Below are 13,936 nucleotides of genomic sequence, written 5' to 3'. Positions count from 1 at the left end.
CCCTTTGGCAAGTATCACAGCTTGGAAACCCATTCTTCCTTACAAAAGTTGCTTTTCTCAAAATCCTGCGAGCTGTTCTGTCTGATATTTTTCTTGGTCTTCCAGATGTTGCTTTAACTTCCACTGTTCCTGATGAATGCCATTTCCTCATCACATTCCGAACAGAGGATATTGGCATCTATAAAAGGCTTTGCTATCTTCTTATAGCCTTCTCGTGCTTTGTGAGCGCCAACTATTTTCAGTTTCAGTTTTCTAGACAACTGCTTAGAAGAAGCCATGGTGCTGATTGTTGGGGCAAGGTCAGATGAGTCTGGGCTTTTAAAACCTTAAGATTAACATCACCTGGTCTTTCCAGATGGTGACTGAGAACAATCCATGATGCTGTCAGGTCTCAGCTTTCCAAAGGGGACGGTGCATGCTAGAGACTCTGCATAGTGCCCAAACTTTTACAGACGCCATTTTTTTGTTTTCTGTTATTTTGAAAGTGTTAATGATGGGAATAAAATCGAACTTTTTGTGACATATTATACGAATGTCTAATATGTCATTTGATGTTTTTTGGAGATTTTTCCATCTTTTCTTGGCTTCTTTTATGCACATTAATACAAATATTTACCTGGGGTGCCCAAACTTTTGAGCCCCACTGTACATATATATATATATATATATATATATATATATATATATATATATATATATATATATATATATATATATATATATACAAACTGTATATATATATATATATGTATAGTACAAACCAATGTGGTTTCACTTAGTATATTATGTGATTTTATTTTCTGCTTCACTGCATTCTTCTGTTAATTTACTGTTACCTTTCTTTTTCTTGTTACCAGTTGTTAGTATAATCACGTTTTGATAACCAAATGATAACCACTGTTGAATGAGGTGTTCGTACCTTAGCCATGAGCTCTGTGACAATATGAAGACCTTTGTGAAGAATGACCCCCAACAATCGCACCAGGTTTTTATGCTGGAGCTTCCTGAAAGCAATTCATTGAGAAAACTCATTAAGGGCTGGTTTTATTATGAATTAATTTGCAGTTCATCAAGTGTTTTGACAAAATATGAAAACATTCAAATTTAGGGACTCTTCAGACTCACGTCATGACTGTGGTCTCCTGCAGGAAGGCCTGAGCTGTGACGTCACATTTAATGGTCTTTACTGCCACCCTCTGGCCCATATAGTCTCCTTCATAAACAGCTGGAGGTGAGAATCACACAGTAATTGCCCAATCAGAATACATCTGTACTAACTAAGACAGAATTATTATTTTTGGTAACGGTTTGATGACACTTTTTCATTATAAATGTTGTGAGGGTACAACGATAATGAGGAAAGTAGGTCAAATCAAATACAAGCTCACCACCAAACTCCCCATTTCCTATATTTTCTCCCAGTTTGAGCTTCGTAATGTCCAGCAGCCATCCAGCTGGAGAGGAGAGGGACATGAACTGTAAACCTGACACATAACACTACATATTTGCATCATTATTATCATATTTGATCTGTATTGTTAAAATTTCCTTGACATTACATTTAGACAGCTCCAACTCAGCTGACTTGGTTCCTTGTTTTCGTTTGGGCTTCAGAAGAGTTGTAGCGATGGAGCCTTTTTTCTTTGAGTAAAACTGCAAAGATGGAATCACACAACAACTAAAGCTGGGGAACATATCCATATAATATCAATATCGTAATATGAGACTAGATATTGTCTTAGATTTTGGATATCGCAATATGATATAAGTGTTGTCTTTTCCTGGATTTAAAGGCTGCATTACGGTGATGTCGTTTTCTGAGCTAACCAGACTGTTCTAGCTGTTTTAATTTTTTTTAGAATTTCTTTGTTATTATATCCACTTTACTAATGATTATTTATCACATATCTCATTGTGTAAATATTTTGTGATAGCAACAATTGTCAACCCCACAATATCGATATTGAGGTATTTGGTATTTGTGATATTTGATTTTCTTTACACAGCCAAGCCCTGACAACAACAGCAGAAATGTGTTTTTTTTTTATTTTTTTTATGTAATATTTGTAATTTCATTTGGTATGTCCATTCTCCACACTTTGTGTAAAGGTTGCCACATACACAAGGATAATGAATTATTATTTTTGTCTAGGTCCAAAGAGAATAATTAGCTCATTGAAACTAACACTTCTGTAGTAGTCAGGAAGTGTAAAGACTGTGGTTTGAAGCTTTCTGTTTTGTTGTAAGGAAACAGAGACATTAAACCGACACTGAAAAGTATCTATACATACATTATGTGGTGCAGTTTTTCTCATGAAATAGCTAAATATAGGTTGTATCGACAGCTGAATTAAATTACACAAGTGAAATATGATACAGTGACACATCAGAGCCTGGGTTTAGATTGTCAGCAGTCTGCCAGCACTGAGACAAAAGAACATTTATAACATGATATATCCCAAATATACATCTAGATGTCCTCCCTCTGTTTCCTTGCAGGAGTATGACAGCCGGTCTGACCCAGGCCTTAAGCCATCTGTGGCTCGCTGATAAGACAGTGCTGAACGGAAGCTGGCCGTCTCTGTGGAGCCTATCTATAAACCTCACTGCAGCAAAGCATAACGCAACCTCACAGGCCAAGTAAAGAAACCATAAAAAGGGCTATGCTTCATGTGTTTTCCTGTCTTTGCTTAATTTTGACAAATAAATTATGTATTTTTACACTGGTGTCAGTTATGCTGATGGGTTATAAGGCTGACAAACATGTTGACTATAAATATAGCAGGTATTAGAGTGCCTTGGTTCCCAATCCCCTTAAGATGAGGAAGTGTCTATTTGTGACACCTCATCACAAGTTACGACATACGTGTGAACATTAGAGTGACTTTTAGCCATGCTGGTCGATCGGTTTAAACAAACATTCATGATCCCCAGAGGATGGGTCCCCTTGGTGATTCCCGGACCTTTTCTGACCAGCGCCACCATGAGGTTGACATTTGTGGTTTATAGAGAAAACTAATGGATGGTACTCCATGTGAGGATAGCCTACCTTTTTTCAATCTAGTGCCATCATAAAGTCAAAATATAAGTTCCGCTCTCCACACCGCTGTCTTTGGACAAAAAGTGAAATCCTGAGATCGATAATGTTGTCAGACACTTTTAGTAACATTCTGAGTCTGTCAGTACCAGAAAAAAAACTAAAACGTTCATTAGACAAAAAGCAAAGCTCCAGGCGCCCGGATAGCTCACTTGGTAGAGCAGGCACCCGTGCATAGAGGTTTACTCCTCAATGCATCAGGCCGGGGTTCAAATCCGACCTGTAGCCCTTTGCTGCATGTCATTCCCCCCCATCTCTAATGTCTTAAGCTGTTCTGTCAAATAAAGGCCTAAAAATGCCCCTAAAAAAAATCTAAAAAGCAAGGCTCCACAATTGTTCCATTAGGTTACATTGCAGCCCGACCTGTCATTGCGATCTAAGACAATATTTAGTCTCATATCAATATAATTTTTATATATTGCCCAACCCTACTGTATTATAAGACTTACGTGTTTCAGCTTGTGCGCTTCATTTGGATAAACCTGATGAAGGCCACAAGCTGAAATGCTTTGTTCACACAATGCAGTTGTTTTATAATATGATGCTTTATAAAACACTGCTGGAGTTTTGACCTCTTCTCTTGCCTATGCCCCTTGGAAATAGGTGTGCCAGAAATCCCTATTCTGAATTCTGAGTAAGAAAGTACCGGTGGATCTGTTAAATGACGCTACCTTGCTACATAATGTACATTTAGTCTTGGAGCAATATGTGTAGGTTTCCTTTCACCTTCACATTAAAGGTCTTCAGAGATTTTGTGCATGTTGTAGCTAAGTTTTTTCCTGGCTACATAGAATTATACAACTTGGATTGAATTTAACCAAGAACCAAGAGCCTCTTACATCTATCATGTCAATGAGATTGTAGAAATACTGTGTGTTGTCGATGGTCAGCTTGTTGTCCTGATAAATGACCCGGTAATGGACGACATCTCCGGAGACACTGATACACAGGACGTAGTCGCCAGGATGGCGAATGGACTCTCGAACCAGGAACAGGCCGTCCTCGGCCGGCTGCAGCTTACACACCGCGTCTGGACCCGAGATCTTCCCATGAAACCAACTAGTGAAAGACGGCACAGGGTGAAACACATAAAAAAAAAAAAACATGTTAGAAATAGTCTGAAATATCTTTTTTCTAACAAACAGGAGGTAAAAACATGTCAGCAGTTTACACACCAAAAAAGGAAGTTGGAGTGATTAATACTGACAATGTTTGTTTGCACGTTGAACACACACTGTGTAGTCACAAGATGTGTTTTCAAGGTTGACCAAGGCAGCGGCTAAAGTCAGAAACTAGTGTGCCCCCATGTGACAGTCACACTGCTTGTGTTTATTGTGTGCAAACATGGCTGTGTTCTACTGATGCAAAAAAAAGTACAAAACTGAGCTGAAGAGGAGACCTACGGCATGAGGCTGAGGCTGGGGTCGACACGCAGAGCTTCTCTTTCACGCACATTGGAGGCGTTTATGAGTCCTTCCTCTCCGGTAGTGTTGTGTCTGGCCTTGTAATATCCCTTCTTCTAGTACAGAGCAAAGTCTTGGGTCAAATGGTAGAAAAAAAACACAAGGAGTCTGACCAAACACTATCTATCGTGCTTTTAAACATGACAGTACCGTGCTTGTGTCTACAATAGTGAGGATGTCTCCTTTGTAGAAAGTCAGTTCTCCAGGTTTTGGTTTCCTGTGGTCCCCCTTGGCTACACACTGTGTACTGGCAGCCCAGCTCATCTGCAGGAGCATAATAATAATAATAATAATAATAATAATAATAATGAGAGAGGCACCAGCCTTAAAACACCTCAGTGTCTGTCTGAAATAATGGATCTTAAAATACTGGCTGGCTGTATATATGCAACAAGTTAAACATGACAAATATTGTTTATGGTTTATTTTTTACGAGACTGTTATTACCTATTATGTCAAGGCTTTGTTGAATTCTCCATTCTGATTGGTCAATAAAGGCTATGTATGCAGTTCTGTTAATAGACTCTAGAGGACCATTTTTATCAATAAAAACATTTTTAAATCGTTAATTTGTGTCAGATTATTGATTTGTTTAGTAAGTAGCTGTGTAATTAATAAGCAAGATAATATTATCCTTTTAGGGTTCAATGTGCAATAATGACCCGCTCCCTATACATTTTCCCTTATATGATTTCTTAAAGTTTCCTTTAAAGAACTATTTATTTTGGTATATTTAATAATAGGGAAAATAGAGACAAAGCTGTTAGTCTTTGTTCGTTTCTAGAAATTATCTTTAATGAACTGTTCAATTTAAACACAAGTAAATACCTTTGATGATTCATTAATCATTAAAATTATTCTTCCTGTTGGATATCTATCTGTGCATAGCTCAGCAGCGCTGACTCAAGTTTAAATTGGAGGTGTACCAACTTCACAATGTGTCTAGTTTATCTATAATCTCTGCCAAATCACATGAGTCTTACCAAGAAACTACGTCAGAAATCATTAGGAATTTAGGGCCACCCAAAATAACGTGGAAGAAAAACCTTTTTCCTTAGCTATAACATTGCCCAATTTTATCCTTTAATCAGTAATGGTGTTTATACAGTACTCACATGTACAACTGCACTCACAAGACTATGCTCCACAGTTGGCCAATGAGAACTGTACATGGAATAAATTACAAAACACCTTAAACTCTGTTTCAAACCCTCTCACAGCCGGTTACATTTTATTCCAACAATATTCAGCTATCTTGAATGATTTCAGACTGTAGTTCAGACTTCAGTTTTTTTTTTTTTTTTTTTTTTTTTTTGAATAATAATCATATAGGTCATTTCTGTTATGCAACAACATTTTGGTCTCATAACTTTTGGAGAAAAATAAAACTTGTCATGTTTTTTTTTTTGCATTAGTAATTTAGTTTTATATTTGTTTCAACTTTTAACTTGTATATAACATAGTGTTCAACCACACAGCCAATAAAATGTTTTCAGTGTTTTATGGCTCAGTAAAGTACAAACCTTTTTTATGTCTTTATAAATTCTCAACAGCCCCATGTTTTACCAAAAAACATCAGAGATGAAGTGAACTGATTTAAGCTCATATTATTATAACATAAAGCCAACTAGTTAATTTGGTGCTCTGAATCATAGTACATACCTTTAACCATGAGCGGGGCTGGAGGGTTGAACACCTGTCAAGGAGAGAAATGTCTCACAATAACAAAATTAAATAAAACTATAATAAAATTGTTAAGGAATGCCTAAAAAGAGACCTAAAAAGTAGCCGTTACCGAGGCAACAGGGATCCAAAAATACAATAAAAGCTAAATAAATTGTTAGCGGTTAGCAGGATGTTGACAGCTTTGCTCCTGTCGCAGAAATGAAACGCCCTGGACAGCTTGTTCACTCTGGTTTCTTGTAGTCATGAATCTTTCAGTACCTGCGGCTCTCTGGACAGATGCTGACAGTTTCCTGTTCAGGACTGCTGGGCTCCTTAACTGGAGGAAGACTTTGAAATCATCTTTGTCTCACACAGCGGTGACATTTTCTTTCCAAACTCTTAATTAAAACTACTTGGCAGGAACCTAAAAATTAAATACTGTCGATATTCATTCCCCAGACATGTACTGGTGCTGTGGAGTGAGCGCTGATATTGTCAGACCACTTCCTCAATGTTTTTGGAAACTGCGGTTCATATTTCATGAAGCGACGAAAGAAGTGACGCTGTAGGTGACATGTGTTCTGTTAAAAATAGTGTTTCTTAAAGTTGTAGAAAGCATCCGTTTAGAATTTTCAGTGATGAAGAGACAACACAACCCAGGATACAAATGGCTTAAAAGTGTTTTAATATATTTCCCCTAATTTTAGGCAACACTACAAAGACATTCACGTATAAGGACAGCAACGTTCACTTTCCATTTAAACAATACAAAATAGATTGCAAAATCGTTCAGAAATAAAATAGGCAATACTTATATGATGCTCTTGATAAACGAAAATCAAACTTAAAAGCAAAATAATGCTCTCATCACATCAACTTTTAAGCCAAAGAGTTGTGCAACTGTCCTTTCCCTGTCCTACATCTTTGTGAAATAATTCCATTACAATATTAACCTGACAAAAATACACACAAATGTACCCCTTATTTTGTAGTACACAACATGATGCAGGCACAAGTAAGAAAGTCAAAGGACTACATGATCATAACAGTAGATATTCAGTCCGACTAAAGATTCTCTCTTCTGCTAACCATACTCTGGAAGAAGGAAAAAAAAGGTTAACAGGGATATTATTCAAATTATAAATTTATGGCTGCATACAGTAACATTGTCATTTCTTAAGTGCTTTATTCCCTCAGCATGCTACAGACTACATAAGACTTCGCTCTCCTCAAGAGACAGATTTACTTTCCAGTGACCTCCACAGAAAAACCTCCCAAAACAGATAATCTCTTTGTACACTTCTCGCAAACCCTTATTGACATGTTCTCAAGGGGAATTTATTTTTAGTGTAGTCTAGTGTATTTTAGGTGTGATGCAAGACCTTTCCAGAAGAATTAAAGAAGAATTTCACAACTCAAACCTATCACAATTTCAAAATGCATGACAAGGAACTGTTGAAACAGGAGACTTTAGAGGGAGCGTTTACTTCAGGAAGGACCTTCACACAATTTTAGGGTTCATCCTAGGCACAATGACAATCACAGTACAGTACGTATGTAGATCTTAAACAGTAATCTGTGATCGGTTTCAGTTTCAAAGCTTCTAAACCAGAACCCATATGTTTTTGTTTGTTGAACACGGACTGAAAAACAGTTGAGTGTACAAATGTCGTGCACCGTTAGTTCAGCGAGTCCTGACTCAAGCAGTCCAGTTCTGACCCTACTGGAGAAAAGCATGCTAAGGTGATGATGATTAAACTGGAGGCTTGCAACATCTTATAAAACAATACTGTAGTTGATGGTGGTTTAACTATCGGGATTAAACGAGAGAAGTGGCCAATTACAGTGTGCAATTATACTGAAATGGAATGATGCAATCATTCATTTTCATGATTTCTCACCAAGCCAATATTCTCTGCAAACTTTAAAAGACACTTAATCTGCGGGAAATTACTATACGAGAAGGATTTGCAGTACAGATTCTTAAGCTTCTGTTTTCTCCCTCCAACACATTACTCCTCTTAATTCAAGGGTAGACATGTAACATGTACAGTCAGTTATATTCATATGTGTATAGCTGCGTGTTAAGATTGTTTTCAAGATAAGAAAAGTTGAAAGTTGTGACATTCTACCAGTCTACCAACAAGCAAAGGCCTTCCACTCTGGAGGCAGAGGTCAAGCACTCTCTGCTTCTTCCTTCTTGTCTTTTTTGCCCTCCCCCTCCCCTTCGCCCGTTTCGTTGCCGTCCCGTCTACGCTTACGGTTGCGAGCGCTGGCCTTGGATGCTGGCAGAGACTCCATGCCCAGGACCTTGTGGATCTGGCGGAAAGCAAGCAGCCGCAGAGCATGCTGGAACCAGAAGAAACAGGAATGAGAAATGTTGCTTTGTAGCGTTATAGAGAGATACAGGAAACAAGGTGAGAGAGATAAGTATGACATGCAACAAAAGGATGTGGTCCTCTCCTTTCCACCGCAGCTGTCATTCTGAAGCGGACTACCAGCTTCACTGTGGGTAGCGTTATTTTAAAAGTCCTCTCTTTTCTCCTCTGACCGTTGACGCTTGAAATTAAATTTGCATGGTTCTGGTGGTGGTTTCACAAATAACCCTGACCAAGCTCATTAGCTTATTCTCGCACTGTTGCCGTCTTTACCTACAGTTAAATACTGGCTCATTAACTCATGACTAAAAGCATACACTTAAAAACAAACAAGTGTGTCCTAATATGCTGTCCAGTTACTAAAAGTGAATCCACACCTCCCACCCCATCAGAATCTAGACTTTCCTGTGGCCATGGCATACATGCTGTGTCTGGGTACCTGTGCACTGGCAGTAATGTCCTCTCTGGCTTGCAGCATCATGCTTCCCAAAGCATCTGTTGTCTCTTTCTCACAGGGGTCCATCAACCCTGGTCCATCTGAGAAGGGGAGGAAAAACAAGTTAACATGTATGTGTGATAATGTATGTATCGTAATTAATAGAATGAGTAATAATAGAAATTACTTAATCCGAGGCAGTAAATAGTAAATCCTCTAAAAAGGTTCAAGTTTGACACAAGCTGATTTTGTAGCACCAGCGGAGGCACGGTAGATAAGAAAATGACATGAAACAACTTTTTCTCGAAAGTCATAAAAGTTCTGTATCCTGTAAAATAATACACGGGATCAAATCTCATTAAGAGGTTTTCCTGACCTGGTAGCAGGATGCCTGTGGAGATGCACTCAAGGACTCTGCGCATGGCCTCTCCTGGGCTGAGCGGGCCTGCAGCACTGCTGATCACTTTCTCCACCAGCAGCTCCATCGCCTGGAGGGAGAAGACACTTCAGACAGTGGATTGAAATACCCTTATAGGTAGTTGTAGGAGCCACACATTGTATGTTGTTTATGGACTCATTGATATTATTTATTGATTATTATATTGTGCACTCATATTGTAGGTGGTGGGCATTTTTTCATCGCGGTTTGAGCGCCAGTGATAACACATTTGTTTGCTTCACCCGTTTACCTGTGTTTTTTGGACTGTGGCAGAAAGCAAACACTGTCTGTTGACCGCCGCACTGACACACTTTTATTGACAAAGTAATTATACATTTGGTAACTGCAGTGTTAGTTATATTTTACGTGTGGAGGAAAAAATTATTAGAATACAATCTTGAGCGCGTCACAGTGTGTTTATGAATCGCAGCACTTTGTTGGACTGCTTACAGCTGCAACAGTAGTCCTCTACCAGTCCGGACTCTTCGTAAAAAAAAACCTTGTCGAGATATTTGGTGTGTATAAAAGTTACCTCACACAACATACAGATACAACATTGACTCAACGCTGACAGAGCTATGAACGTACAATATGTGAATATACTATTTTTGTTATTGTTCCCTTAAATAGACGGCACTAGGAGAGACAAACATACAAAAAGAGGACGGAAATTTAGGGAATCAAACGTACAACACACACACACACACACACACACACACACACACACACACACACACATTAAATAAAACCTTATTAGGAGAAGGTTGAATGCACATCACCCCCCCAAAAAAAATTAAAAGAAAAGAAAATCAAAAAGTCAAAACATAACAGACAGGTGAAGCCTCTCACCCAGCCGGGCATCTTCCCCCAGGTGGGGACCCGCTGGCATAAATCTCTCAGCAACCGAATGATGATCACACAAGACTGCAGCCCGTTGGCCCGAGCCTTCAGAGAGGAAAAGAAAAAAATTGTTGTATTATTATTTTTGAATTACTTTAGATTGACTGGACTTCTGACAATATCACTATACAATTTAACTGGTGACTTTAAATGCGTGTCTGAAAAAAGGCAAAGTAAAAACATTTGTGATTCTACTCAAAACTATAAACCTGTTTTGGGAGTAGAAATCTTAATAACTGAAGAGATGATGACTGCATGTGCTTGCTGATTTTAGAAATCTTTATCATACAGCTTAAACCAGTCCTACCAGGATTTTTGTGCTTATTATTCTACATTGTTTTTATGACATTTTCAGATGCATGTGGTGCTTTTACCTGAAACCATTTGGCGTGACGGAGAGAAGCCAGGTATTCCAGACATTTTCTCTTATTCAGAAGATCAGTGGGGTCCTTCTCAGCCACACCTAGAGGCGATAACATGCACAAGCTCGTGACTCACAGTCAAACTATCGCAAAACCCAAATGATGACGAACACATAGTAAGTGTTGTTACTGTTGATGTAGTCCATATGACTAGAAATTTCCGTCAGACTCTTTGGTTTGTTTTGTGAGAAAAAAATGAAAATATGACAGAAAACATTTGACCACTGAATATGGAAGTTCACGCGATTACCAAGGTATTCTTTGAGTGGGAGGTCACAAAAACTCATGCAAATTAAAAATTAAGGAAATCCAAGGTATTCAGAGAGAAGAGTGGTGGAGTGTATATTTCATTTTTAGTTTAAAAGGTGACTAAACTACACAAGACCTATTGATTTTATAGTGTCTTTAATTGTGGACACCATTACCATCTGCCTGAGTGCATCTTTCTCTTAAGAGACATTTTGACTTAAAGTGTGACTAATAACATGATTAATGTCAATTTACTGGTACTGAGCACGCTGGTTCCCTGGTGTGGACCCTTAAAATCAAACGGAGCAATCGTTAATTTCCCTGCTGTAACGTAATAAAGTCAAAATGTGTGCTTTGAGAAAGGTGCATTAAAGACCGCAATATCTACGACGTCAAACCCTCGTTTCCTTCTTCCTATTTTGCTGTCTTATCACTCTTGACCTCTCTAAAAGCATTTTGTAACATTTCTCCAGTTGAGGAACTTATCATTGAGCCCGATCTTTTGACATTTCTTCCCCACAATTAACACAATAGTCTAAACCATGTCAGATTTGGCTTCCTTCAAACCACTAAATTATTTTATTCAGGGAATTATTAATTTGTAATTATTCAGTGTTTAAACAACTTATATTAAGACTTGGAGCCTTTTCTATAATAAACTCAGTTTTGTGGATTTACTCGTTCTTCGCATCTGACTGCACAAGAGCCTAACTGAAACAGTTTGAGCAGCTGAGCTTCAGATCCAAAAATAGATTTTCTACAACTTTTGATCATGAAACATCAACTTTATTCATTTTGATGCTCTCATTCTACATAATTTGATTGACCCTACTTTGCATAGATAGTGATCGTTCCCGTTACTCCTCTGCGATGATGTTTGAAAGGACACTTCTTAAGCAGATAAGGGCACATGAGCAAGGATACTTCTTTCCCTTCATGCCTTCATATTTAGAGACAATATCAACATCAAAAAGCAGACCAATGAAAGTCAGATCTACATGAAAAAGCCAAAGATTAACCTAATTAGTAGTACTAAAAATGGTAAATTACAAAGTTGTGTTTGTTTAAAGAAAAATGCTTGTGTCTGTGGTGGATTTAGATGTTAATTAAATAGTTTTTGGGCTGTTTGAGGACAAGTTTAAGAGACATTTACAAGACTTTAAAGTCACTTACAAATTACAAATGACAGGTTTGTCCAAAACATTCAATGTGGTTCCTGATGACTGTGACGTTGAATATTTCTCAAGATCAGCCTTGGGAATTTCCACACTTCTATGTTCACTAGAACTGTAGCAACAGCAGATTACATTAGCATTCTTACAGGGGAAATGCATAACAAAAACAAAGCCACCTTTTTGAAGTCTACACTACCATACCACTTAGAATCAAAGACCCATTTTTATCATGCCTCTTAAAGAGGGGACTTTTGATTTAGCAGCATGTGAGCCCCTGAAAATGAAAGATGGGGGTTCCTCTAAAAGCTTAATAAACATGGGCAACCTGGAGTTGTTGTTTCTATTCTTAGTGGTATGTAAATAAGTGTGGTCTTCAGATCAGTCATTGGCTTGCCTAGGTCTGCTGATACAGAAGTAGGGGCACTGATCAACAAACCCAAACAAAAGTTACAAAATATAAGACAACGGCCACAGAAAACATTTCTACTATGTTTTCTAAATGGGGAAAAAAAAACATTAAAATACTGACAGTTATTAGAGCAGGTGGAGGAGTGTTGGCAACACAATGATCTTGAAAATTACCTTTATTGTTAAATGGTGGTGGGGGGTTGGATAATGGATTTACTAATAAATATCATATTATTATTTCAGATACTGATCATTGCGAGGCAATAAAATGAGACTCCAACACCTCTTCATTGATAATGCCACAGTATGATGCAGGGATGAGAGACGAGGGAATGGGAAGTCTCTGGACCTCAAAATCCCCTCGTACTGTAGGTATCATGACCATAATGCAACAAGAAGCTAAACTTTTGTCATGTCTAGAAATAAGTATTTAATAAAAAAAAGAAGTTGTATTACCATTTGAAGAGTTTTCATCCCTGGGCATTATCTTAACACTGATCATCACCTTCAGTCTATTATTATAGTTTCCCAAAGTTTTTGTCTGAGCGTGTGTTCACAAGATAAACACACACCCTAGTGGCACAGAAAGGTCGGAGAGCCCGGCTTTTGATTCCCATGTTGTGATAAAGAAATTAAGAAATCGGGAACTACTGTAGCTGCAAAAAAATGGGGAAAATAAAAAAAAAAGTGGGACAAATGAATGTGCGAGTTAAAACTTATTTCAGGGATAGAGAATAACAATACTATAAATGTGGTCTTGGTTACAAGTCCCACCTCTCATTTTGTGAAATTGTAAGAGCTTTTCAGCCTAAAATTTGTAGGCTTTTTGTGGTCGGAAGGATGGAGCAAGTTTTTTGTTGTTGTTTTATTTTATTTTTTTACACACATCTCTTACATTGGGTCGTCTGGTACTGAAAGCTTTGGCTTCTCTAACCTTTCTCAGCCGCTTTTCCGCCTGCCTGCTTCTCCTTCTCAGTAGCAGGGTCCTCCCTCATCAGCGGCGAGGTGAGAGAAATGGTCACCTGCATTTTGGGCTCCTTGCTTGAAAATATCACGATGTTCGCCTCCTCAGGGTGAGCCTGCACCTCATACTGATCTTCAGAAAAAGTCTGCCGGTTAAAAGGACACTTGGGATTACTCACTACAGAGGAGGAGGGGTGTAGGGGCAAATAATAGCCTTATTTGGCGTTGTTACAGGGCAATCATTTTTACAGTAAGTGTTTAACTCTGGGTTGTGCAAATTATTTTTTCTCAAAAGTAGTTTAGCTTCAGTCACAGGGACTGTGACATTAACATAAATATAT

General features: G+C 38.2%; 2 protein-coding genes across 9 annotated transcripts in view; both read right to left on the bottom strand.

The window, feature by feature from the left end:
- matk (megakaryocyte-associated tyrosine kinase) overlaps positions 1-6,742 on the bottom strand; it is a 14,159-nt gene extending 7,417 nt beyond the window's left edge. The window contains exons 1-9 of one of the 2 annotated variants that reach the window (XM_032525263.1): positions 6,505-6,742; positions 6,223-6,256; positions 4,711-4,824; positions 4,501-4,613; positions 3,937-4,156; positions 1,560-1,653; positions 1,389-1,454; positions 1,126-1,225; positions 920-1,004 (exon numbers count right to left, since the gene is read on the bottom strand). In XM_032525263.1, the coding sequence (XP_032381154.1) occupies positions 920-1,004; positions 1,126-1,225; positions 1,389-1,454; positions 1,560-1,653; positions 3,937-4,156; positions 4,501-4,613; positions 4,711-4,824 (792 nt within the window). In that variant the 5' untranslated portion in view covers positions 6,223-6,256; positions 6,505-6,742. Of the gene's footprint in view, positions 1-919; positions 1,005-1,125; positions 1,226-1,388; positions 1,455-1,559; positions 1,654-3,936; positions 4,157-4,500; positions 4,617-4,710; positions 4,825-6,222; positions 6,257-6,504 lie in introns of both variants that reach the window. The other variant, XM_032525262.1, reaches the window with a different exon arrangement.
- Positions 2,405-13,936, bottom strand: part of zfr2 (zinc finger RNA binding protein 2) — a 25,641-nt gene continuing 14,109 nt past the window's right edge. For 6 of the 7 annotated variants that reach the window (XM_032525256.1, XM_032525260.1, XM_032525257.1 and 3 more), the window contains exons 14-19: positions 13,567-13,741; positions 10,753-10,841; positions 10,328-10,423; positions 9,416-9,527; positions 9,043-9,140; positions 6,894-8,574 (exon numbers count right to left, since the gene is read on the bottom strand). In XM_032525256.1, coding sequence (XP_032381147.1) covers positions 8,401-8,574; positions 9,043-9,140; positions 9,416-9,527; positions 10,328-10,423; positions 10,753-10,841; positions 13,567-13,741 — 744 coding nt within the window. In that variant the 3' untranslated portion in view covers positions 6,894-8,400. Of the gene's footprint in view, positions 2,416-6,893; positions 8,575-9,042; positions 9,141-9,415; positions 9,528-10,327; positions 10,424-10,752; positions 10,842-13,566; positions 13,742-13,936 lie in introns of those variants that run through there. The other variant, XR_004333369.1, reaches the window with a different exon arrangement.

This window comes from Etheostoma spectabile, chromosome 9 (genome assembly GCF_008692095.1).
Source record: "Etheostoma spectabile isolate EspeVRDwgs_2016 chromosome 9, UIUC_Espe_1.0, whole genome shotgun sequence".
NCBI lineage: Eukaryota > Metazoa > Chordata > Actinopteri > Perciformes > Percidae > Etheostoma > Etheostoma spectabile.
The sequence above is the reverse complement of the archived record's forward strand: the minus strand, read 5'-3'. Positions and strand labels throughout refer to the sequence as shown.